The sequence below is a fragment of the Phoxinus phoxinus genome (assembly GCF_949152265.1).
Source record: "Phoxinus phoxinus genome assembly, chromosome: 24".
In the NCBI taxonomy this organism is placed as follows: Eukaryota; Metazoa; Chordata; class Actinopteri; order Cypriniformes; family Leuciscidae; genus Phoxinus; species Phoxinus phoxinus.
Genome location: NC_136899.1, coordinates 14908246 through 14932077, shown reverse-complemented (window position 1 = coordinate 14932077; position 23832 = coordinate 14908246). Strand labels below are relative to the sequence as shown.

Below are 23832 nucleotides of genomic sequence, written 5' to 3'. Positions count from 1 at the left end.
AAATGGGCGGGGCAAACAGTCTGACTAATGGAAAATATGAACTGTTCCTAAATGAAATATTCCTGTTTGCTTCATACTGACAGATTTCGACAGGATAAATATATTTTAAATGTTTTTTTTTTCTCTCCACAAAATCCAATGTGTACTCAAGGCCATAGTGATAAATGTGTTATTGTTTTTAGGGTAGCATAATTTATTAGACAATCTTACAGTGAATAAATTGTCACATAAATAAATAATTTGACATTGCTGTCACCTTTTTTAAACTATACGTTTAGAAAATGTAAAATGTGTTTTTTATATCAGAGTGTTATAGTCATTTTATGTAATTAATACCACATAAATATGAAAAATGTAAAAAATTATTAACAATCCCTCAGACCATCGGATGTGTGTCAAAAGCTAGTGGGTTCCCTACATAGACAGCATTTTGAGCCTCGAACAGCGACAAGATGATGTCTACGTAGACAGCTCACTATACTTTGAGGCGCAGCCTTCGTTTCATCTGTCAATCAATCCTCACAGAACTAACTGAAGAAAAAACATCTCTGTATTGATTTCGCGCGTATCTGAGGAAATTCACATTATCTCCGCGTGTTTTGGCTGAAGTAAAGTGTGACCAAAGGTTATCAGATTAGATTTTAAATTAGATATCGATTGTGTTCAGATTTGTGAACTGAACCGAACTCTGAGGTAAAATGTTTTATTATCCAAACGTGCTTCAGCGTCACACTGGCTGCTTTTCTACTATCTGGTATGTATAGCTGCTAACTTACTTCATTATAAACACGATTACGAATTTAATAAATAATAATAACAATACAAACATTAATGTATTGGCTGTTTCAAAAGGTAAAAGTTAACTAACCATGCTGAGGTAACGTTAACGTTAACGTTTAGACACTTTTTAGAAACTCGCTAACCTCACAAAATATGTACTCAAACTTAACTCTGTAAAATATGTTAAGTTAAAATAAACTTTACAAAACACGTACAGTTGAACCTACATTTAGACAGAGACACTATAATTTGAGTCAACAGGACGTTTAAGAACAGAGGAATATGTCAAAACATTGAATGAAGTTTTGTTTGTTGAAATTAAGAACAGTGGACTATGTCAAAACATTGAATGAAGTTTTGTTTGTTGAAATTAAGAACAGTGGACTATGTCAAAACATTGAATAAAGTTTTGTTTGTTGACGTTTGTTTGTATTGTTTTCAGGCTGGCAGCCACTAAAGGCATCAGGATTTCCAGAAGAGAGTACCTCAAGGTCAACGTCATGCGCACTTGGTTAGACAAATCTTTGTTTCTTCTTCAAAATATCACCATATCAATGTGGGGTGATAATGTATCATGCTCTTTCTTTTCAATATTTTGTCATATTTTTAAAATGTTAATCAGTACGTTGTGTTTGTGTATATATTATAGTGAGGACATTGTGGATTACGTGATGGTCCAGATTCCTCCAAGCCACCCTAGTCTTCCCCGGCCCCGTTTCTCTCTTTACCTGTCCTCTCAGCTTCAGTATGGTGTGGTCATCGTCTACCATCGCCAGTGTGCTCTTCTGCTGGGTGAGATGGTCGTCCATCGACTATAGTGTAGATTGAACTTTTATTCTACAAAACACCATTTAAAGACTGCAGTCCTACCAAAACTGATCAAAGCAACATACACCAATAAGTATACTATCCCTTGTGAAAAAGAAGTACACGTTAGTACTTTTAAAAGGGTACGGTACAACGGGGCTAAAGGCACAGTGGCACACCAGAATTTTTTTTTAAATATATTTATTGAACATGAATAGAGTAACATATTTTGTGTGAAAATAAATCATAAAAGTGTTTTGTTTGTTTAAAAATCTTATGAATGAATAAGGTGGCAAGGTGGGTCTTTTAACCCACACACGGGGTAAAAGGCACAAAGTAGCTATAGTAATATGTTTTTAATAATGTCCAAGTTAATACTTGTTTAAAACAATCACTTAAGCAAAGTTTGTACTATTTTCTGTTTATTTTGATAAATTAAATAATTTATTATTGTTCAACAAATATTCATTCAATCAATCAATTAATTCATAATTCATTAAAATATGTTCATTTTAAAAATACAGAAACAAAATTATTTTAAAAAGTAAAGATTCTGAAAGCATTGAATGAGATCCCATAATAATTCAATATAGATTTAAACTAGTAACAATAAATATGATATTTTATTCTATGATATGATTAATATCTTATTTTTAAATATGATGGTTTCATCATAATTAAATATGATGATTATCTCTAAGCTGGACACCCAACTTAATATATGATATTTACCATCTGAATCTAACCATGTCATGTCAACAAATGGAAAAGTCAGCCAGATTTTCATTATCATGTTAATTATTGTGCCTTTCGCCCCCAACAGCCTTTTACCCAAAATACCTTTTTACATATTCTTCCGTTATTGAAAATCTGTTGCTTTAATTACCTTGAACAAAACTGAAAAATATTAACAAGACATTTATCTCAAAATACAGTTAATACTTTTATGGATTCTCATTTGCTACATAAATCTACATTTTAAAAAAGTGCTGAGTTAACGTTTCATCTGCGTCCTAATTTTATGAATGGCCCAGAGCCGTTGCTCTTTCAGTGGCTTCTGATTGGCCCAAATCACTTCTTACGTCAGCGCGTTCTGACCTCGTACGTGCAAAATAACGGTAATCTTAATTCTGCGTTCACACAGCGCATATACCGGTAATTTACTGGGAATGTTACAACTTCCCTTACTGGTAAATTGCCAGAACCAATTTAAACTTCAGTTTAAATTATAATAATGTGCCTAGTACTGTATGTTAGTCAACACATCAAAAGTGTATTCTTTAAAAATGTTAAAACAATGATTAAAACTATTAATTTGACATGTAAAAGTGCACTTTTTAAAAGTGTACTTCAGCATATTAAGAAACATAGTCATGAAAGTGTACTCTCTTTAAGTACACTTACTGTAAGTGGCCTTTTATTTCATAGTCATTTTTAAACACTTGTGTTTAAAGTGCAATACAGGACCAACAAAACATACATGCAAGTACTTGATGTGACACTTGTGCTCTCAGCTGGTCCAAATGAGTCTTGAGATCTGAGATCTGTCTGCACGTGACCATGTGAGGGAAGCCCATATGGTCAAATAGCACACAACATTATCTTGTATTGATTTGCTGAATCAGCAGAATAGAGATTTGGCTGCTTCAGTTATTAAAATTGAATACAGCTGCCAACACTGTTTACACTCAGGAACAGATGAATGCTGTTGCGAGATCTTCTGTCTGTAGTATAACTATAAAACACATCGTCATGTATTGAGTGCGTTAGAGATTTGAACGGAACCGATAAGCAAGGGAACGATTCAAGTAAGCAGAGATTGAAATCATTCATCAAAATGACACAGAGATTTCAGAGAATAGCAGACACGTGTACGTAAAGATGTGCAAACAGATGCACTCAAATATGGAAGTCTCTCAAAGTGGACAACCTGAACGAACAGCTTAATTTATGAAGGTATTTAATTTATGAGCAGGAGAAAATTAAACAGAATTAATTTGAATATCAAATGACCTTAAAGTGATGTATGGGAGATGATATTTCCCACTATCTAGACAAACTTCAGCTCCCTTACCAGTCAAACTCAAATCATTTCTAAAAAATAAGCTGCAAGAAATCATCAGGGTTATGATATCAAAACAAGTGCATTTACAAACCATCGCCTGTTTAATATTCTGTTAAGTATACCACCCTGATAAATAATGAATATGCCAGTACACAGAGGTTACCTAATCATTACAGAGGACATCTAGATACAGTATAAAAGTCTTAAAGGGACAGTAGCAAAACCAGCTAGGTTTATTTTGAATTTATTTGTATTTGTTGTTCATTTATAGTAGTTATTTTATTATTTTTTATTTTATTAAAGGATCAGAGAGTATAGTATTTCATTACATTGTCCGGCAATGTGTTTTTTATTATATTGAAATGGAGTGTATTGTTTTCTGTTTGATTTCCCCACAGAGGAGGTCCAGCAGACCATCGAGCGCTTGCTTCGCTCAAAGAGACACTTGAACATTGACATGCCGGACACTGACAGGTCAGATTCAGGGTTGTCACTGTCATGTTGTCTCACTAATGTAATTGATTCTGACACAGACGTTCATATTATTCTTGATACACCCGTGACAGCTGTTTATATCACTACTGTTGCTGTTCTGGGATTGTGTTTCCCTCTAGGTTGGTCCTGAATGTCCCTGACTCTCTGTTCCAGCTAGAGGAGGCTGAATGGGCACTGGAACCGTTTTTTGGAGTGATGGGGGTTGATTGTGACCTGCCTAGTTCTTACGTGTCATCTCAGGTGATAAACGGAAGCATATACCGATACATACGGTTTGCATGAATTATTCATTGGAGCTATATCTAGAAACCAGAATATTGTAGAGAATTGGATCCACTAGCAACATTCAAAAAACCTCACTTCCAAACTGTAGAGTTCATTAAAGTGAATTTAACGCAAACACATCACATTAGTCTAATCTCTACCTTTTCTAGGCAGTTCAGCCAATAATTTATTGTTTATTGTCACAGGAATTTATGGAGGCCTCACCTTCTCTGGTGGTCAGAAAGGAAATTGCATTACCTAAAGGTGAGATTTTGAAATATCGCAAGAACTGATGTGGGTCACCTAATCTTTCACCTAATCTTTCCTTCTCTTTCCCTTTCAAGACCTCAATGCTTCTCCTGAATCAATCACCATCAAAGATGCAGAGCTGGTTCCTGTGCTCGGCACGGAGGTGATTTTCTCTCTACATGCATCTCACTCCTCCATACTGGCAATAAAAAAGACACAGAGATCTATATTTGAGTCTGTGTCCGCAGCCTTGGCTCAAACCAAATGCATGACGGCACTTCTGTACCATTTGCCCCCACAAAATTCATACGGCTCTTTGTGAAGTTGTAGATGAGATCATCTACCCACATGAGGCTTAGTCACGAATAACACCAGATGATATTATTCATTCCTTTTTATCTGTGTTTATTGTACCACACACTTCATATGCTGTTTCCCAATCTCATGTTTCTAATCATTTTCCAGTTTGGTGGGGCAGAGTTACCTGAAGCCACGGCTCATGAGATCGACATGCTCATGGAACAGCAAGATCTGTTCCATCTTGGTGGTGAGATTGATAGATACATGGATGCACTGAAAGATTAACACATATATATATATTGATCTCAGCCATTAGCCATTCACACACCCACACAGAATCTTTGCCCACTAGAGAAAGATTCAGCTTTCCATTTATTAATTTATTTAAATTAATCAATTTATTTAAAAATAAATAACCCACCCGCAACCCACCCAAACTATGATTTTCTCTGATTTAGAGATTCGCACCTGAACCGCACTTTATCGTCACATTACAATTACACAAATTCTCAATGTTAAACGTGATGATATGGTATCCTATTACACTAAAGTAGGCTGCTTTTAAAAGAACATTTGTTTAAAGTAAAAGAGCTTCTTTGGCAAACTTACATTTCCTTAATAACCAAATATAAATTGTCACTGTTACCGTCACTGAAACTTCCCAGAACACACAAAGGCAAGAAAATAAATATGTTCATCCCAAGCAAAGGTTGGAACCTTTTGCAGTAGCGAAGCGTGACTCTTGAACCTTTGCCCTCTCACCCCCTTCCCTTATCGGTGAAAGAGTAAACTGAGCTAAAAAATTAGCCCAGCTTACCGTGTCCTCTTCTATAGAACTGCATAAGTTACCTTTGACAAGAAATGTAACAAGCAATCAGCACAGTGAGTTTGACAGTTATCACAACAAAATGTAAGAAATCCTCATTATCCTCAAATTCTCATTACAAATAATTGCATCATCACACAATCACAATCGGAATCTGATGAAAACTGGCCGGGTTGCAAAACGTATGACACACAAAACCAATAAAATTTAATGTAAACTGACACATAATGACAGCACCAAGATCAAAGCAAATTAGCGACAGATACTTCTGCATCATAAGCTAAGTTTCCATTCACTTGTCAATCGAATTATCTGGTAAAAAAAACTCATGCGAATAAAGCTGGTGAAAGTGTGTTTTCATCCAACGGCTTTAAAGCGAATTAAAAACCTGTGCGTAATGACGTCACATGCTGTTTTGCGATCAAATTGGTATATTGAATTGATTTGAGACATTTTAAGTGTCCATTCATTTTCGCACTGAATCGCACAACATTCAAGCCAACATTTGCGAACAAAGTTTTGCTAGACAAAATGCAATTCATTATTTATTCGGCAAATAACATTTCCATCAGCGTTTATCGCATAAGCCGATCAAGATAAAATCCGATGAGACCGAACGTATTTCATTTGAGTCGATATTCATGAAATTTAATCGAATTTTACTGTTTCCATAAGGCATTTTTCATTCGATATCACTTAATTCGGATAAAAACGTGTGGATGAAAACATAGCTATAGACGGTGACCAGCGATCCTGGCATTTTCAGAGCACCTGATTAAATTAATTACAGCAAATGTGCATAATGGTCGCAGAGTTGGTAAATTTACAGATTGACCAGTAATTCTGCAAAATGACTGTTTTCTCAAATAAAGCTTAAAGGATAATTCCGGTATTTAACACTTTGAGTCTATTTTGTAGTTTGTTTTGGATGTCCAAGAGTGGTGGACAAAGAAATTTTGACAATGGTTCCTGTCTCGACTTTTTGACTATTTTAGAATTGCCCATGACCGCTTTATAATGGGAGTCTATGGCCATGCACACACATGTCCTTAAAACAACTCTTAACGTTCGTTTTCAATACTGTGCAACTCACCGAGTGGTTAGTGGTGTTCGTTGATGATTAAAAACAAATATATCGGCGCAATGTATGATTTCAATCTGTTTATTTTTGTATAGTGAAACTATTTTTTCAGATACCTCACAACTGCGTATAAACTTCCGCTTGATATTTGAGTCTGAAGCGTTGGCACACTCCCGACCACTTGATGGCGATAACCACTTTGCCGTACGCGGGTCCTCCAGATTCCACCTTTCATAATCCATTTTAGATGTAATGATTTTTTTGTTTGTTTATTTCGCTAACTTACTCCGGTAACACAGTTGCTCTGCTCACGCTAGCCTTCTGAGAGACAGAGAACCGAGCGAAAAGACCATAAAAGACTACAACCAAATGTAAACAGCCCCTTTTTCGTTTCCGGTAGCGCAGTAATATCAACGAGCAATGAGTCCTTCAACGGAAATCAATGAGATTTTACAAAATGCCAAATAAAACACGACAGAAACTGTATTTCGCTACGCTACTTGTTTTTAATCATCAACGAACACCACTAACCACTCGGTGAGTTGCACAGTTTTGAAAACGAACGTTAAGAGTTGTTTTAAGGACATGTGTGTGCATGGCCATAGACTCCCATTATAAAGCGGTCATGGGCAATTCTAAAATAGTCAAAAAGTCGAGACAGGAACCATTGTCAAAATTTCTTTGTCCACCACTCTTGTTCATCCAAAACAAACTACAAAATAGACTCAAAGTGTTAAATACCGGAATTATCCTTTAACATATATAAAACAGTGGCAGCGGCGGCTAGAGTAAAATCTGTTGGCACGTGACCTATTCGATTTAAATAACTTCCCACACAGTAAACAATTCAAGCAGTAAAGCTTTAGCTTGTTGGTTGATGCTGTCCTCCAGAGGTATCGCTTTAATTGCTGTGTTTGAAATGCTTTCAAAAGCTTTGCCTTTCTGCACCAAATTAAGCTCTGGTGTCGGTCTTCCTTTGCTGATTAATTACAGCTTTTCTTTAAAAGTTAATCTTAAAAACAGTGGATAATAAATTAACAACGATGTCCTCCTCACTAACATTACTTGCGTTTCCCATGGCGAATACCCCTAGCTATTTTATCAGCGTTTTTTGGTTTTCCCCACAGCTGGTGGAACTTGTCATAGTGATAAGAATGTAGTGATAAAAAGCCCCACCCATTTAGAGGGACAATTTGGTCAATTTTCTTGTCTTTTGAAATTCGTCTCTCATTAACTGGCTATGGCTTGGCCCTCTGTAATTTCACAGCAGGACCATCAATCACAGAGCTGAAAGCGCTGGGCAGAAAAATTCTAATACCGAGAAAATGGGCGTCAACACAACACAACAAAAACTGAATAGGCAGATTTTAAGGGTTTATTTCCTCAAAAAGTGTTAGATGTTTGTCAATTTATGAATTCCAAAAATAAAATTACAACTGATGTTGATTAAACTATTATTTAAAATTTTGTGAATATAATTATTACAATAGTTTACAATATACAATAGGCCCTGACGGTTCCCCTCAGGTTTATTGTCATATACATACAGCGCTTCACAACCATTACATATCACATACCCAGCACTTGATTCGTCCTGGTTAACTATTTCAGTAAAATGCTCCGACACTGATCCGTTTTACTTCCATCGCTCATTAAACCCTGCAACTGCGGGGGTCTGCAATTTAGTTTAAAGGACAAGTTCGGTATTTTACACTTAAAGCCCTGTTTACAGATCGTATCTGATGAAATAGAACGGTTAAGATTAAAATTTGGACACAAGCTCCTGTCCCGAGAATTTTAGGTTTATTTCGCTTCCCCCCCACCCCCACCCCCACCCCCACAATGGTTGTCTATGTGCACTGGAAGATTCCTTCCTAAAAACACATTAAACTTTCGTTTACAAAGACGTGAAACTCACCGAGTGGTCAGGGGTGTTCACTGATACGGTCCCCAAAAAAATCGCTGAAAAAGATGCTTTCCAACAGGTTTTATCGTAGTTTTTGTCCAACTCCATTGACTTGTATTGAATGTGCTGTGTGAGGTACGGTATTACTCCGCCGCTTCTTCTTCTGCTTCTTCTGTGTATTCAATGAAATGCCAGCGGTTTGCTTGCAATTGGCAAAGGTGCATTATCGCCACCAACTGGGCTGGAGTGTCTATTATTCAAGCTCTCAACGGAAGAATCACGGGTGTGACGCGTTTGGCAAAATAGGTCCACAAAAGCGAAAATAAACCTAAAATTCTCGGGACAGCAGCTTTGTCCAAATTTGAATCTTAACCGTTCTATTTCATCAGATACGATCTGTAAACAGGGCTTTAAGTGTAAAATACCGAACTTGTCCTTTAATGCAGGGAACTACACTGCGACCAAAATGGTCGCATATGCGACCTTTTGAAATGCCATTGCGACCCTAATTTTTAATGGGTCGCAAATGTATCACTGATTATTTTTGTACCTACCTTATGTTTTAGGCAATATGCTATGATTTACTATGAGCATTTATTAAAACAGAAATGTGTATTTTAAGTATACGTTTTATAACGTGCTCTGAGCATTCAACACAAAGTTGGCTTTAGCCCCGCGACTTATAAAGTAATCGTGTTTATGTGCTCGTTTATATGTCACACGTTTCCCGCTGTTCGCGCATAACTATTCTCCTCTATTGGTTCTTTGTTTTAAACAGCAGACGTAATATTAATCCGTCTCTGGTCATGATTTGGAGACAATGAGCATTGAACCGTTTTGCCGTGCTGCTTATATTTATCACGCAGTAAAAATGCCCCTCCCCGCGGCCAAAACCAGTCGTCTGTGGATGAGAATCCAAAACAATTAGTGGGACGTTGTCCTGCTTCACTTCACAGGCGCTGAGTGAAATGAGAATTTTAGAATGACGGGACACTCATTTATATGACACTTTATTCAACAGGAAGAACAGCTCGTTCCGCGCGTCTTACGTCATTGTACATGCGCGGTCCTTTCAGTTTCGGTTTTCAATCCGATCAAGTGTTTACATGTTCTCTCGATCGCATTACAAAAGGAATAAACCACCCCTTTCAATCCGATCGAAATTTCATTCGGATCGAGCTCAATCCGATCGATTAAGGTGTTTACATGAAGATTTTTTTAGTCCGATTAAGCCGTCAATCCGATTATAAGTGTCCATGTAAATGCAGCTTCATGTAAATTGAAGCTTCACAATGACAGTATGAAGCACACAAAATGTATAGAGAGGAACATATCCCGTGACGCAGCAGCACTCCCCACTGCATTTCGGCGTCAAGCAAACCGAGCAAGTGAGGAATTTGAATTGATAATTAAGTTCAATGTAGCTTTTAATATAGCCTTATTTGTTGCTTATTATATTTCACTTAATTGTGAAGTGGATATGCATTGGTTTTTTTTGTATCTTTAATACCGAATAGTCAATAGCTGCTGAAAATCTATTATATTATTTTATGGATTATATTTATTTTATTTTAAGAGTTCAGGAGTCTACCCATCTGTGCCAACCATAGCATGTTGAAATCCAAAAGAAATTCATTTTGCATATTGTGTATTGTATTTTCTATTGCAGTAAATCTATCCCAACCAATAAATTCTTGCCGAAAACAAGGCGGCATGTGGTTTAAAAGATGTCAAGTAAAATAAAAAGCACATCTGTATGCAATACAGTTTCATTATTGTTCATTATTATCCAGAGCGGCTTACTATAAATAATTTGTGCGACCAAATCATGTTTTGCGCCAGTAACTGAAAAAGTTAGTAGCGCAAGTGCCACCAGTGGAAAAGGTTAGTGTAGTTCCCTGCTTTAATGAGTCTGCAAATTAGTGCCTGACGAAAAAAATATTTTTTAACACATTCATATGTCCATCATTATGTTGAAAAACACTCATCAGAATAATTTCTGTATTTTTAGTTAAAGCTGTTAAGTTATTAAGCAATATTTTTTTCTTTTGTGTTTTATATAATGAGCACTATGAGGTGCTCTAGGCATTTGTTTTCCTTGATTATATTTCCCTGAAGAAATATTTGTTGTTTTTGAAGACAAGAACAAACGTTCATTGCATTTTACCGTAAAAAGAGTGCCATATCTTTATTAAAATCAACATTAATTATTTATCTCTCATCCATCCGCATTTAATCGGAATGTTATTTTTTATTAATTGGCCCGCTTGTCCCTCGGACAATAACACGTCCCCCATACATTTGTTTATTAAATATTACACATTTTACCTTTACCATTGTAAGAAAAAATGATGTGGACGTCGAAGATCTCAAAAATGAAGTTTATTACAGCAGAGTAGTGGCAAGGTACACAGAAGCACCTTGGGTTCACCGGCGTCAGAATGAACCCAGATCATCCAAATCTCAAACCTTTTATCCTAATACAGTTTTCAACTCTTAATGTAAATTAAGTTGCTCTTATTGTGACAGCTGTGGTCTGTATGTTAATGAAGTTGAGACACCCCCTTGTCTGAGAAGATTCTCTGTGTCCCACACCCATTCTACAATTGATTACCATTTGTTCAGGATATGATCAACCCAAATGGTCAACTCTTAATGTAAATGAAATCAGAACAGCAAAAGGTTTAGGTGATACAATCTATCTGAAGTGATCACATCTTTGATCTTCTGTTAGAACGGTCAAATGCTTAAGGTGACAAGCTATTTGAAGTCCCTGTAATCAAAATGGTGGTTGGTTGCCCTCTGTGAAGCTATTTATTTACATATTACTGAGATTGGATGTAATTGTCTCTATATGATAATTAAGCTCTTTTAAGTGAAGGAACATTCTGATATAAATGTATATATTGGAGTGGAAGTTGGATCGGGGCAGACTATAATTTCTTACAGACCCCCCTGTGATGCTCTTGGCCCAAAAGAAGCATCAAAACCACTCCCTTTTCATAGATAACACCTCCCTTTCCTGGTGGGCAGGTGCCTCAGTGGCGGCGTAGCCCTGGCTTAGGTTGTTCCCTTATGGCCATCGGAGAATCTTACCCGTCTTTGGGATCTACGCCTCCTGCACACCGAGTTATGGCTCTACTTCACTTGAGCAAAATTATCATAGTTTGTGATAATGAAATTTACTTTTTTTTTTTTTCTTTTTTTTTTTACCGAGGTAACCAAGAACCATTATATCCACTTGGAACATTCAATATTGATCATGGAATTATCTATAATCTAACAATAATCTAATGTTTAAACAGAATACATAACATAATGCATTGGCAAATAATAAGAAAGATACATACACATACAGCCGTTTTAACGGTTACATTCCAAATTAAACCAGAATAGGCCACATCTCCATCATGCATTTGTTTAGCAAAAATCTTGTCTTTCTTCAAGGCCTTGTTGGGCTCTCACAATGTCAAATGTTCAGTGGTGTTCTCATCAGTGATGTTAGCATATTGTTTAGTTTTGATAACTCAAATAATCAACAATCAATAGACAATAGTGTGTGTGTGTGTGTGTGTGTGTGTGTCATTTTGTGTCCATGTGTGTGTGTGTGTCATTTTGTGTCCATGTGTGTGTGTGTGTGTTTCATTTTGTGTCCGTGTGTGTGTGTGTGTGTGTGTGTGTGTGTGTGTGTAATTTTGTGTCCATGTGTGTGTGTGTGTGTCATTTTGTGTCCATTTTTATCAGTGTGGACATCCTTTATCCACTTGTTTTCCCTCTATGTGGAGAAACTGCTGTCCGTAGTCTCTGAAACGGTTTGTTTCTGAAATCTCCTCTTGTTTCCCTTCCCATTGTCCATTTTTTTTTTTTTTTTTTTTCTTCTTTTTTTTCTTTTTCTTTTCTTGGACCATTCTTCTAGAAGAAGCAGTCACTGTTCAAGTATGTGCCTCTTCATCAGTTCATTCCATCCTAACTTTTAGGCCTGGAGTTCTGGATCTTGCAGGTCTGGATATCTCTATTCTTTTCTTTTTCTTGAGAAAATCCCCTGGCTCCACTTCCTTCTCGTCCTTCAAACGACCAGATCACCTTTCTCCAGGAGGTTACACATTTCAGACAAACATCTTGATGCTTATATCTGAAACTATAATCAAAAGAAGAGGTTGCCCCCCTTTCCCCCACAAGCATCTTTTCACATTCAAACATCAAAATCACAGAAGTTTCATCTCGAAACATCAAACATCAGTAATGTCTCAAAAAAATAATTTAAAAATGAATGTCATTTAAACAATTATTATGAATTTCAACTACATATCAACGCTAATAAAACATGCTTCATAAGGAATCACCCCCTTTTTGATAGTAAACCATTTTCTAAAATATGTTACTATCATAAAAACTCATTCTAATTTGCATCAGCATGTGCTTGTGACTGAGTCATGTTGCTCGTGCAGTGATAGATTTGACAAGTTGTGAATTAATTCTTCATTATTTCCTTTCAACAGTGCTAACTGGGTTTCTAAATTGCCTATTTTCTCAAGCAAACCACGATAGCCCACTCATATGGTTTATCAACAATATTTTCTATTCCATCAAACAATCCCTGAGAACCGTGTTTAGCGATGTATTTAACAATAATTTCTTCCATTTAAAAGTTATATCTGGCTTTACAATAACTTGTGTATTCACAACGTCTGATTTAAATGACTGCGTTATCTAGATGCTTTAAGATATTTGTTAGTCAGTTCATTCCCAGATTGTATGCAAATGAACACAACCAGCACACTGAGCGAACCTTCTAAACCTAATCAAAGTCACAGTCCTTAGGACCTTAAATGTTACACAAAATCGTTTTGGGAAAAAAAATAAAAATTAAAAACAACACTGTCACAGTACGTCGGACACAACCGCATTACGTCGGGTTCTTGTGTTTTTTTTCATTTATTTATTTATTTTCCTTAAAACAGCTTGATAAATCCCAGTACTTCGACCATAAACAAATTATATCAAAAAACTAACACTGTCACAGTACGTCGGACATAACCACACTACGTCGGGTTTTTATGTTATTTTCTTAAAACAGTCTGCTTATCATTACTTCTGGCATAAACCATATAAAAAATTAACACTGTCACAGTACGTCGGACAACCACACTACGTCGGGTTTTTATGTTATTTTCTTAAAACAGTCTGCTCATCAGTACTTCGGCCATAAACAATATAAAAAATTAACACTGTCACAGTACGTCGGACAACCACACTACGTCGGGTTTTTATGTTATTTTTTTAAAACAGTATTGCTTATCAGTACTTCGGGTTCAAACAATATTTATACATTTTAAAACAATGCCGCAGTACGTCGGGCAAAACCACACTGCTTTGGGTTCTTTGTTTTAAACTTCACAAAGTCACGGCACATCAGACTCACTAGTCTAGCCTATGCTATAACACACAATAGTTGTGAAGTGAAATAATTCTGTGACCACACTGCGTCGGGTCTATTCAACTACTTTAGAATTTCCTCAGAATCATTACAACAATCAGTTTCAAGTACGTTAGAAACCTACACATTTGTTTCAGTTACTTTAGAAACAACCAATCTAATATAACTCTGCCACCACACTACTTCGGGTTATTCAGTTACTTTAGAATCTTAACAGAATTATAAGAGACCAACACCAAGTTTCAGTTACTTTAGAAACTTTACACTTAAGCACTTTGTTTCAATTACTTTAGAAACAACAATTCCAATACAAGTCTGCCACCACACTGCTTCGGGCTTATTCAGTTACGTTAGAATCTTAAACAAAATTGTACGGAATAGGCTTAAAACTCCTCCTGCTAATACTGAATAAACCAAATTCGATCTCTTCTGTCCTTAATTTTTCTTTTCTAGATTCTTTTAAAACGAGGAATTCCTTGACAAAAACAGCATAAATGAAAGAAAACAGCTTTTTCTTACCTTTTTCTTCTTTGTTGGAAATCCGTCGACTGGGCTGGCTCGCCAATGTAAGAAAAAATGATGTGGACGTCGAAGATCTCAAAAATGAAGTTTATTACAGCAGAGTAGTGGCAAGGTACACAGAAGCACCTTGGGTTCACCGGCGTCAGAATGAACCCAGATCATCCAAATCTCAAACCTTTTATCCTAATACAGTTTTCAACTCTTAATGTAAATTAAGTTGCTCTTATTGTGACAGCTGTGGTCTGTATGTTAATGAAGTTGAGACACCCCCTTGTCTGAGAAGATTCTCTGTGTCCCACACCCATTCTACAATTGATTACCATTTGTTCAGGATATGATCAACCCAAATGGTCAACTCTTAATGTAAATGAAATCAGAACAGCAAAAGGTTTAGGTGATACAATCTATCTGAAGTGATCACATCTTTGATCTTCTGTTAGAACGGTCAAATGCTTAAGGTGACAAGCTATTTGAAGTCCCTGTAATCAAAATGGTGGTTGGTTGCCCTCTGTGAAGCTATTTATTTACATATTACTGAGATTGGATGTAATTGTCTCTATATGATAATTAAGCTCTTTTAAGTGAAGGAACATTCTGATATAAATGTATATATTGGAGTGGAAGTTGGATCGGGGCAGACTATAATTTCTTACACCATCCATTGCAATATTGGGAAATATATAGGCCTATATGAAAATATATTACCAATATAAATTGCAGCATATGTTTATGTAACATTTGACTTATTTCTTTTCTTTTTTTTATCTAAATATATTCCTATAATAGTATATACCCAAACTTTTCTTTTGTATGGCATTTGGCAAAAAGGCATTTTGAAGTTTAAATGAAATATATTTTGAATTTAAAATACATATTTATGAAAGCAAGTTAAGTTACAACATATATTTAGCATATGAACTATCATTCAAAAGTTTGGGCTCTGTAAGATTTTGCTTTTGAAAGAAATTTGATCAAAAACACAGTAAACCAATATTATTACATTTTAAAATAACTGTTTTCTACGGAGCCCCTATTGGGACCTTTGCAAAGATAAAAATATACAGGCTTTCGTGTGCTCGCGAGAAACTATCGCGATTGTTTTCTCCTGCGCACACGAAAGTTTTTCATGGACACTTGAAAGTCTGTATATTTGTATTTTTGCAAAGGTCCCTTTAGGGGATCCGTAGTTATTGTCTGGGCCATTCGTAACCTGATTACTTAGTTGACTGTAATTGCCAGCTACAAACACGTTTTTATACAAATATGAGTCTAAAAGTCACATGTTTTCCTCTTTGCTCCCTCAGATGAAGAAAATAAGGAGAGAGAGAGGGTGACAGAAGGGGAGAAATCAGGATATATGGATCCTGCTATGGTCTCTATAGAACAGTGAGTAGCATAAAGATGAGATGAGGGACATAAAGATGAAATGGATGAAGGAAATACTGCTTTGGTTAGTCACACTGCACCCAGTTCTGATTTTTTTGTCTTTAGGACTGACTGTCTGCACTGAAATTAAGCAAGACCTGCTTGTTCAGACAATGTAGTCAATATTCGGTATTTCTATGTAATGGTAATGGCTTAAGCTTCAGCACAATGCCAAGAGATTCTACAGCAACTGAGAGTGTCATTGTGGAAATGACAACATAAGCTTGGAGGCATTACTGTAGTTTACAGATGAATGCACAAGTTGTGTCTGAAACCATGCACTTATTTACTTATTAAAATCATCCGATTTGAAACTACATGTGAATGTGGTTTTCGTTGTGCTTCATGTTTCATGTTTTTCTTTCACCAAAAATCAGTTCTTCACTGCCTGTCTGAACAAAGCTGTTGGGTTTCTTCTATATATTTCTAAACTGATAAACATCAGTTTAGACAGACAGTGACATTTATTGGGCCAAACGTCCTTGACCTAGATATAAAAAAATAAAGAATCCCTTGACTGCACAGTTTAATTGAGCCCATCATGTTTGCCTGAACTGGCCACTTGAGTTGAATGGCGTTCTCGTTGTGTTGAGCCATGACTGAATGCATGTTTGCAGACTGAAGAACAGTGAGTGCATCGTGGATGAGAGGAATGGGCGTCTTACGGAGGTCACCTTAGATCGGGTCGCTCTGGAGATGACTCCTCCCCCCATCACCATGCCACCAACCACTGAGGCCAGTGAGAGAGATGTCGAGATGGAGCGCTCCAGTGAGGTTTGTGTGTGTGAAGCCATGTCCACATTACCTTGCCCGTTATGCTCTAGTGTTACATAATCCATATGTGTTCTGAAGCGTGAACGCCTTTGTAGCAAAGACAGTTACAATGTGTTTAAAAAACCTCTCACTGTTTCATTTTTCCTCTGGTTTTGTCCATCTTTTTCAGAAACTCTTAGTTGAGCAATCTGTGCATCCAAAGAGGCGAGGTCGCAAACGGCAATTGATCTTCGCCGACCAAAACACACAGATTACCCAGGATGCAATGCGACAACAAATCAGCAACCCTCTGATTGAAACCCAATCTCTGGTGGGAACTTTGTGAAAGATAACTAATCTAATCAGTAGCGCTAGAAATCTTTAGGCAAGTCAGGATTTCATTTGATGGAGTTTGAGGAAGCCGGGGTGTAATTACAGAAACGATTCTTGATGCATGTCAATTTTTCAGTAACAGCATATGGGTGCAAATCTTTAAAAGAGTTAATAGCATCCTCGGTTTCCTTATAAAAGCCATACTAAATTATATAAGAAATTATATTTTGGGAATATTTTTTTGTCAATATATACTTTGGGAATATTTTTTTTTTTATAAAATTGTCTGAAAACAGTATAACAGATACTTTATGTATATTTTTATGCCTGTGGTTTGACTCTATTGAACTATAAAGAAATATAGAATCCGTTAAATAATAAAATAAAATAAATATGTATGTTTTCCTAACCCTAGTTTAGTAAATTCCAAAATAATTTAAATACATTAAATGCAACACAGTTTAAAAGATTCATGATGTAAAAATATTTCAGTTAGAAGTGTTTTTTTTTGTTTTTTTTTATCATTTCTGAAAGTCTCTTATGCTCACCAAGGCTGCATTTATTTGAACAAAAAACGGTGAAAACAGTAATATTGTGAAATACTATTATAACTTTTCTATTTTAATATATTTCAAAATGTAATTTATTCCTTTGACAAAGCTGAATTTTCAGCACATTACTCCAGTCTTCAGTCACATGATCCTTCAGAAATCATTCTAATATGCTGATTTCTTATTATGATCAATGTTGAAAACAGTTGTACTGCTTAATATTGGTCTTAATAATGGCTTAATGCCTTTATAACGCACCCTTGCTCTTACTGACCCCAAACTTTTAAACGATAGTGAATGTAATATTTTATTCATATTTAATATTTTACAAAAAATTATATCTCTTTTTTTTTATTGCATCTATGTTTGCAGTGCATCTACTGTACTTTGGTGGTGAATCCATTTTTTCCCCCAACCCAAATTATTTGCTAATGTGATTCTCTTTCTGTCCATCTGTCATTTTTCTTTCTCTTTTTCCCTTAGTCTGATGTACTCCCAAGTGTTTCTGCCTCTCGGAAGGCATCAGCATCAGTTCTGCTCAGCACACCGTGTAACAGTACGTTGTAACACCAGCACCTCTCAAAAATTATATGCTTGCTCATATATAAACTTGTTTTAATATCATTGTGCATAAAGTTTTTTTTTTTTTTAATTCCAACACTTTTACAGCACAAATACTTATCAACTAAACGGAGAAACTACTGCATCAGCTCCTTTATCTCACACTGGACAGTTTAATAGATCTTAATAATGAAACCAGTGGACCATCAAAAGGCTCAGCAGTTTTATCAGGAGTCAGGAAGCACCTTAAGGCCCGATCACATCAAGGACGATAACTGTAACGATAAAGATATAGTTTGAAGTAACTATATCTAACTATCTAGATTTATTGATCACATGAAAAATGAATAAATAAGCTTAATAAATAAATTTAATAACTAAATAAACTTTTGCACGATATTCAAATTTTTCTAGTTTCACCTGTATGTGACCCTGGACCACAAAACGTATGGGTCTTATGGGTATGTTTTTTTAAATTGAGATTTATACACCATTGATGTATGGTTTGTTAGGATATGACTATATTTGGCCGAAATACAACTATTTGAAAATCTGGAATCTGAGGGTGCAAAAAAATCGAAACATTGAGTAAATCGCCTTTAAAGCTGTCCATTTATGTTTGCGATTGTGCTGCATTCACTCACAAAAATAAATGTTTTATATATTTACGGTAGAAAATGTAAAAAATATCTTAATGGATCATGATCTTTACTTAATACCCTAATGATTTTTGAGAAAAATCGATAATTTTGACCCATACAATGTATTGTCGGTTATTACCACAAATATACCAGTGCGACTTGTGACTGGTTTTGTGATCCAGGGTCACATATTGTGTGTTAATGTGGACACTAATACACTCCACTCTTATAACGATTGACCTTGCATTGCAGTGCTCATCCACCCTGATCTCCAGAAGCTATGGAAATCCTCCAGCGTTTCTTCCACCCTCCCCCGTCCCTCCAGGAAACGGCAGGCGCAGGAGGAGGGTGAGCAGATGGACATGGAGAAAGAAAGAGGAGCGGAGAGGAGTCGGGAGTCTAGCAGAGAGGTGAAGAAGTCATAGGTTGCTTATCTGGTCATGTCGGAGTCAGAGACTTCGTTTAAAATTCACACACATATTATAAGCATGCACACTATTGATGTTTAAAGGGTTAGTTCAAACAAAAAGGAGAATCTCATTATCTTTTACTCATGTGATAAATGGAAATGTATGACAGAATGATAAAAGATGGCAGAACCTTCATTTTTGGGTGAACTATCCTTTTAAACACTACGTTAACCGGAAGTTGAGTGAGAAAAATAGAGGACGTGGCTTGTTTTCTGCTGGGAAATGGTTGGATCTAGAAAAGTAGGCGATCAGAGATGGAAGGCCATTCCTGATGGGAAGTACATTTTCAGATTTTGATTAAAGATAACAAAGACAAAAACTTGATTAACTTGCTCAGATGAATTGTTTACCACAAGACTAGTACGGTAATGTGCGCTAACAAAGTAAATAGGGTCCATTGAGTTTATGCTAGCCACTTCAAAATAAAGGAGTGCACTTAATTTTATTGAATGTGCTCTTGTAGTGTACTTCAACTCTTAAAATTATATTTTTTAAAAACTGTACAGATATTATATTAATAAAAATAAAATGGCACTTAAGTGTACTAAAAGGAGCTAGGCCCGGAGCCAAACCACAGTACCCAGAACCTCAGAGTGACACAAGTTCCGAACCCATGCAGAACATCAGAACATCGTCGGGTAAAATGGCCCCAAGCTAACAAGGAGAAGGAGTTGCTCCAGTTTGATGAAGACGCCGACACCGTCTTGGAAGCAATAGGCAAGGGTGATGCCGATCGACGCCTGGACAAGATGGGAGCATGCAGTGGACCGCAAGGTCTCATGGGCAGAGCTGTGGAAAGCAGAACCCCATCGCATACGGTTCCTTATTCAGGCTGTCTACGATGTACTACCGAGCCCATCCAACCTGTTCAGCTGGGGATTGGTGGAGTCACCAGCCTGCAACCTCTGCCTGAAGAGGGGGACCCTGGAGCATATCCTCAGCTGCTGTTCGAAGGCCCTGGGCGAGGGGCGCTACCGTTGGCGCCATGACCAAGTCCTGAAGGCCATAGCGAATACCACCAGCTGTGGAATTGGCCACTGCAAGCGCCTCCGCCCAGTTAAGAACACCATTGCTTTCGTCCGGGCTGGGGAGAAGCCACCATTAGCTGCCAGGGTCACCTCATCTGGCCTGCTAGCAACAGCACAAGACTGGGAGTTGAAAGTTGACCTGGAGAAGCAACTGAAATTCCCAGGAACTGTCGCCACCACAACGCTGCGACCTGACATGTTACTCATCTCAGAGACCTCCAAGCAGATCGTTCTCCTGGAGCTCACTGTACCCTGGGAGGACCGGATCGAGGAGGCCAATGAGAGGAAGAGGGCAAAATATGCTGAGCTAGTGGAGGAGTGCCGGAACAATGGGTGGCGAGCGCGGTGTGAGCCCATTGAGGTGGGATGCAGAGGGTTTGCTGGCCAGTCTCTCTGCAGGGCCTACAACTTCCTGGGCATCATAGGGGCCAGTAAGCGAAGGGCCATCAAAGAGGTCACGGAGTCAGCAGAAGTTGCCTCAAGGTGGCTGTGGATAAGGAGAGGAGAACCATGGGTGTGGTAGGGCTACCTGGACACAAGCTGGGGCCTGATCAACCCCAGCTGGGTCGCCTGGGTGAGAGTGTATGATGCTTGAAAGACCCGAAACACTCTGTGACCCCAGGTAACATCACTGATGATGTGTCCAGGTTGCATCAAGTTGATGTATGTTACAAGACAGAACACATTCATGACTTTGTTTCTTAACACACTGAAGTACACTTTTAAAAAGAGCACTTCGTAATAATGTCTAATTAAAAGTTTAACTTTAAAATACATTTTGAAACATAGTTTTAATAATCTTTTGTCGCGCATTTGAAGAAGTACACTGAAAGCACAATTATAATATTATCTGTGTTATTCTATATTACATTTAAAGTTAATATATTTGAAATGTACTGAATTGCAACATTATCCTAACAAATGTGTAATTACAAATGTATTTAAATGCATTATGACATACAAGTTTCCATAGTTTACCAAAAATGCATTCGGCAGTACACTTCAACCATATTTCAAAGTAGACATATTTATAAAATTACATAACATAACATTACATAAGTCCTACTTATAGGTTCAGCTATCTGCATTTAATAAAATACAATTAAAGTATTCAAGTGTCCGAAAACATTACATTCAGTCCGCACTTAAGAATGCTTTTTTAAAGTACATTATTTCTATAATAAATGCTGTATTTTAAAGTATCTTTTCCACAAGATTGTCTCTAACTCGCTTTCCTTTCTGTGTTTTGTGAATGTTTAGGTGGTCAGGGAGTCTGGTGAGGCGGCTCTGCTTCTGTCTGAACTCTCAGGTGACAAACATAATCAAATCAATGCGATTTCTATGTGATGTATAAGACAGTGTCCAAGCACTTTTCGCTTGACTTTAGCCTCTATGCTCAAAATGTCAATCAAACTACAGTCAGGTACCAAATATCCCCACAAGGAACGTAAAATATGATTTTTTTAAACCTTTTTTCTTTTTTGTTGGTATTTTGTTGGCTTTTTTGTTTTATAAACAGCTTTTAAATCAGACTCAATTATGTTTGTTTGTTCATTGAAAATGTAAAACGCAGAAAGTTTTTTGTGGGGGTTGTGTTTAGGGGTTGGTGGATAGAACATACAGTTTATACAGTATAAAAATCATTGTCTATGGACAGACATTAAAATCCATAATGTGTGTGTGTGTTTTGTCCAGCTGGTTCTGACGTGCTGTTGGATGTGTCTAAAGGAGACAAGTCTCATAGTGACCACATCACTCCCACCAACAGATGGTGAGAAATTGCAAAAGAAAAAACAAAATGCATAAAAATAGACAGTTAATAAACTCTAAATGTCAGAACATGCATCATAGTCAGGACTGCAGTTGTACGTCATGCGGTTTTATGGCACATGCACACATTGTAAAAAGACCTGTTGGTGCATAAAATCCTGTGAAATAAACATGATGTGTGTAGGTCTCCTATAGAAGAGGCTCCTGTGTCTATGGAGGTGATATTAGAGGAACATGTTGAACTGCCACAGGGAGAGACGGAGCCCGAGATGAGTGACATCACCACCGCGGACCTGCTCAGGTTCGAAGAGGCACTTAGTAGCTGAACATGTCTTAGTGTGTGTGATCAGATTTTTTTCAGTCATTCTTTCTGTCGTACAGACTGATCCTTGGCTTCATCAAGCGCTTTGAGAAGGTCTCCTTCCACTCGCTGCTGCCTCCAGAGGCCGAGCGCAGCACTACAGCTCATCTGTTCTACAAAATACTGGGTAAGACAGAGACATCCTGTTGACGTTTGCTTTTTACTGTCTCTCAGTATGTATGTGACGTGATCTGTTTGTTCTACAGAGGTGCTCGGTGGTCTGAGGTTAAGTGCATGTCAGACTGAACCGTTTGGAGTCATCATCATTACCATGAACCGTTGAAAACACACACCATGTGCAAACATACACGCTTTCAAGAAAGTTGAAGCTGTTAGATTGGTTTACCTGAGCACTATGGTATGCTGAAATATATTAAGCCAGTTCAGAGGCTAGTTTTTTTATTCATAACAAAGAGCAGTACAGAAAAACTTGTACATAATATTTGATGATTATGAATAATTGGTTACTGTAAATATTATTTTAATGTAAATAATCTCGCATAGCAGTTGCATGATCTTAGAGCGATAAAGTGTTCTTTTTAAATGAAGTTTATATTGTAATATTTTTAATGAATTTTTTTATGATGTTTTTAACTTTATGAAGTTTAATGTTTTCATTTGTATATATATATGAACTTGTTATAACTTTTAATCTTTTTAATCACTTAAGAAATGGTTTGTAAAAGGCTTCTGAAGTTTTTAGCTGTTCTCAAGTTATGGAAGAATGACTTTTATAGAATTTGTCTCAATGCTAATTTCAATATAATAAATTTATATAAAAAAAGTGACTAAAATTATTGATTGAAAATTTGCTGTTAAAAAAAATAAACATTTGTTGTCAGCTGTCAAATTATGCTCTACATTGATTCATCTGTCACATACAAATTATTGTTCTTACAGACCTATTAATATAGTCAAGTCACCTTAATAATGATTCAATGATGCAAACAGAATTCAATTCTGCTTTAATTCAATTATTAAGTTGAAATCACTTCAGTGTTTGTTCAGTTTGGTTCAATAATGAGTTCAATTAATCTATAAAGTCTCTGGAGAAAACAGCGATGTCATCATCTAGCTCAGTTCTCATCCAATAATTCAAGTCATTAATATAATAATAATAATAAGTAGTCCAGGCCTACCTAGTGTGTACTTAGTTTTAAAGCCCATGTGATTTACACAACTTCACCACACTGAAGGTCAAAGAAAA

General features: G+C 36.7%; 1 protein-coding gene across 1 annotated transcript; it reads left to right on the top strand.

The window, feature by feature from the left end:
* Positions 1 to 523: 523 nt before the first annotated feature.
* On the top strand, positions 524 to 23471 carry rec8b (REC8 meiotic recombination protein b). Its single transcript, XM_079602311.1, has 18 exons — positions 524 to 754; positions 1223 to 1291; positions 1430 to 1572; positions 4051 to 4126; positions 4267 to 4387; positions 4618 to 4675; positions 4756 to 4823; positions 5126 to 5207; positions 16037 to 16118; positions 16775 to 16931; positions 17101 to 17241; positions 18278 to 18350; positions 19249 to 19406; positions 21755 to 21803; positions 22190 to 22265; positions 22449 to 22565; positions 22646 to 22752; positions 22832 to 23471. Exons 1-18 carry the CDS (start codon positions 699 to 701, stop codon positions 22906 to 22908), a joined length of 1710 nt encoding a protein of 569 aa, XP_079458437.1. The 5' UTR covers positions 524 to 698; the 3' UTR covers positions 22909 to 23471.
* Positions 23472 to 23832: the final 361 nt, after the last annotated feature.

What these genes read in the sequence shown, in the direction of transcription:
- rec8b (XM_079602311.1), top strand. Translation starts at nt 699, where the DNA reads ATGTTTTATTATCCAAACGTGCTTCAGCGTCACACTGGCTGCTTTTCT. An exon ending in GGAAATTGCATTACCTAAAG is followed by an intron (nt 4,676 to 4,755) that starts GTGAGATTTTGA and finishes TTCCCTTTCAAG; the next exon opens with ACCTCAATGCTTCTCCTGAA. An exon ending in GCTCAGCACACCGTGTAACA is followed by an intron (nt 18,351 to 19,248) that starts GTACGTTGTAAC and finishes CTTGCATTGCAG; the next exon opens with TGCTCATCCACCCTGATCTC.